Source organism: Lupinus angustifolius, chromosome LG05 (genome assembly GCF_001865875.1).
Source record: "Lupinus angustifolius cultivar Tanjil chromosome LG05, LupAngTanjil_v1.0, whole genome shotgun sequence".
Taxonomy (NCBI): domain Eukaryota; kingdom Viridiplantae; phylum Streptophyta; class Magnoliopsida; order Fabales; family Fabaceae; genus Lupinus; species Lupinus angustifolius.
Window position 1 is genome coordinate 1,750,895 of NC_032013.1, and position 3,397 is coordinate 1,754,291.

General features: G+C 28.4%; 1 protein-coding gene across 1 annotated transcript; it reads right to left on the reverse strand.

The window, feature by feature from the left end:
• On the reverse strand, window positions 367–3,082 carry LOC109347134 (ubiquitin-like domain-containing CTD phosphatase 1). Its single transcript, XM_019586856.1, has 6 exons — window positions 2,766–3,082; window positions 2,603–2,684; window positions 2,394–2,460; window positions 1,580–1,771; window positions 1,405–1,465; window positions 367–711 (listed from the first exon to the last, which is right to left on the reverse strand). Exons 1-6 carry the CDS (start codon window positions 3,049–3,051, stop codon window positions 554–556), a joined length of 846 nt encoding a protein of 281 aa, XP_019442401.1. The 5' UTR covers window positions 3,052–3,082; the 3' UTR covers window positions 367–553.

Consider the following 3,397-nt stretch of genomic DNA (forward strand, 5'->3'; position numbering starts at 1 on the left):
TTAAGGTATCATTTGTATAATTAACAAGTAATAAACTAACGCCTGGTTGAGGCTCATGACTTTTTTTTTGGTACATTCATTTTTTTTTGCTCATGACTTAACATAATGACTAGTTCAAGAGAATATATTTAAGGATAATAAGCTACTACACCATTAGTCCAAATCAATCATTTATCATGGGACCGAATGAAAAAAATGTATATACTAATAGTATATAAATTTTATGTATTGTTACTGTTTTATTTATCATTCATATTTAATCATTATTAATTTTTTTAAAAAGTAATACAAATTGATGGTATATAGTATATTATCTGTATATAAATTTAAACTGATAATACATAGATATTACATTCAATTTTTCAATAGCCAGATTGTGGTTTCTTGCAAATTTTCTTCTTCATACAAAACTTTTACAACAATATTCATAGAAAGTTTAATGACAAAAAACAATTGTTGCATAATTGAATGTGAACCTTTCTTTGTCTCTTTCTATCCTAATAAAAACTACTTTGTCTCATTCAAGTTGAAGACTCATTGTCTTGCATGTTCACTAAAAAAGATTACTAGCAATCACATTGAGGTACAAGTACCAAGAATCACTTTTTTCATTAATACCTTCTTGGCCAAATGGGTGTTCCTCAACATACTTTGCCATATCTTCACTATTTGCTAATCCATCTAAATATTCTCTTAGATCTCCTCCAATAGCTGTATAAATCAAATTTATGTTATTCATCAACCATAATAAGCTTTAGAAATTGTGTTGCTTCAACAACACAAAAAAGAATGAATATAATAAATGATGGTCCATTTAATGCAACTTTGAGATTGCAAATTTATGAATTGTGCAACAACAAAAAAGTAAGTCTACAATTGAAAGCTATGCTTAATCTCAATGTAACAAACAATTGCAAGATTATATGAGGTTGAGGAAAAAAGTTAGAAGAAAGATACATAAAATAAAGGCCAAGTATGCCATAGCTCATTGGCAAGATCTAACCAAGCCTCAATCAAATCATTATGTCTAGTTTGAAATCATAGTTACATAATAATTCTCTCATTTAATTTACTATACCTATGCTTGCCAAATCCATACCGGATAGAGATCACATGTCCTAAATAGTATCTCATTTTCTGTCCCGCTAATAAGAATATTACTTTTTAATTTATTTTTAAAAAAATTCTTTTATTCATGTGACAATATACCAATGTGGCCTCAATTGGGAATGTAATTTTGGCCATTCATAAAATCTTAACATATTAGTGTTTAAAACAGTAGCATACCTAGATTTAAAATATTGCTTATAACCATATATGAGTGAATACTTATAGGTCTTTAACATTATATATATATATATATATACACATATATATATATAAATATATATATATCATACATACCTAGTGAGTTATCACTCTTATTCTGATATCTGAATTCATGAGGGAAGACTGAGGTATGTGGCTAAAATAATTGATAAAAAAAACAAAAGATGAACAAATTAGCTAATAACATTGTAATATTTTCATATCATGAAAGAAAACATACAAGGAGAGAAAGAAAAGTTGGTTTATTTACTGGATTAAGCCATGCTTTATAGGGTGAATCATCCAACAACAATGTATTTGATTCATTATAATATCCCTTCTCCCACGGAAGATTAGGATCATAGTTCTCCCAAATTTTGCTTAGATCCTTAAACATTAGATGTTTTTGCTTGTTTTCTTCAAGATTGATTCCAAGAGTTGTTTTTGTACAATGAGAATAATCCTGCAAAAGTAAGAATATGTAATATATGCAACGTTTACCTTAACTACCAAAAGTGAGGAAGTAGGTTTGATAATGTAACAAATGAAGTGAAAAAAATCAAACTATTAGCACATGCAATTCAAGAATTATGCACAAGAAAATTAATACAACAATAACAAAAATCAAACTTTAATCTCATTAGGTATCGTCTACTATATGAATCGAGCAAAATCATAATATTTTATCATAGCAAATAGCAAAATAACCAAGAATTATTATACCTAGCATATGATTGCCCAAAATCAAATTATCACATGCAATTCAAGAATTAGACCCAAGAAAATTCTTACAACAATTAAACCTTAATTTTATTAGATGTTGTTGACTATATGCAACGAATAAAATTATAATGTTCTATCATAAATTTATATGCATGCAAATGGTAAAATAATTGTTGGGTTTATTAAAGAACTATATGTACAACTGGAGAATTCAATGCCACTTATTATGGTTGCCCAAAATTTCATTTCTCTTAATATGTATTCTTCATTAAAAAGTAAATACTAAATCAAGATCTGAGGTGAATGAGAACAAAACATTGGAGAGATTTTGGAAGTTAGGAAGTAGCTGAACAAATACTTACCCAATAGAAAAGCAACTTTTTTTTCATGTCTCCCATCAAATAATCTATGGTTTGTTCAACACTTTCCCTACAACACAATCCAATTGTAACTTTATATTAGCATAGTGTTAACAATGTAAAGGTTCCCAAAATGAAAAGAGAGAAGGTGTAATCTTTTGGAACAGAAATGCATAGGAACAGTTTCATTAGAGATAGTTCAATAGAAATACTTTTTTCCTGAAGACCATATAGCAACTTCAAATTTCTCAAAGCAGAACTTCAAAAACTCAAGACAAAAGGGTCTCTTGAATACTGAAATGAAACAAAAAAATATTAGCGAAGCTAAGCATTGATGAGTGATTCAAAATGTAGAATAACACAATCTTTTCTCACATGCTGCTCTCATAATCATTGCATATTCTCCTTTGATATCACTAGGAGGGGGAAAAAGTATGTCAGCAAGTACACCATTTATATCAAGAACAAGAAGTTTTTTCTTCAATGATCCAACTTGTGCTCCACCCAAAGAAATTCTTGAAACTTGTGAACTAACCTCATTCTCATCTTTCTCATGTTTTATTTCATGTACTACAATTGACTCATTCTTTATTGTATTCTTAATATCTTCCATTGGAATGTTACAAACTATACTATTATTTTCTACTTCATAAGGTTCCATGCTATTTTTCTCTCTATCAATCTTAAACTGGACTAGTAATTCAAGGAACACTAAAAATTCTATATAAAACCCTGCAATAAAACCCTTATATCATTCCATTGTTGTTGCAATAAAACCCTGCAAATATGGACCATAAAAGATTAAAATAAGGTAATAGAACTACATGTAATATATAAAAATGTGGCAAACAAATGTCCAATTTTCAATTTACAACTTAATACAATTAGTCTTACAAATAAAAAATAGATAAATAAACTATACATTTGGAGCATACCTCCATAATATTTGGAGCAGGCCTTAGTGCCTTGCACAATAGTAGTTACTGACATGTATTCTTGAAAAAATA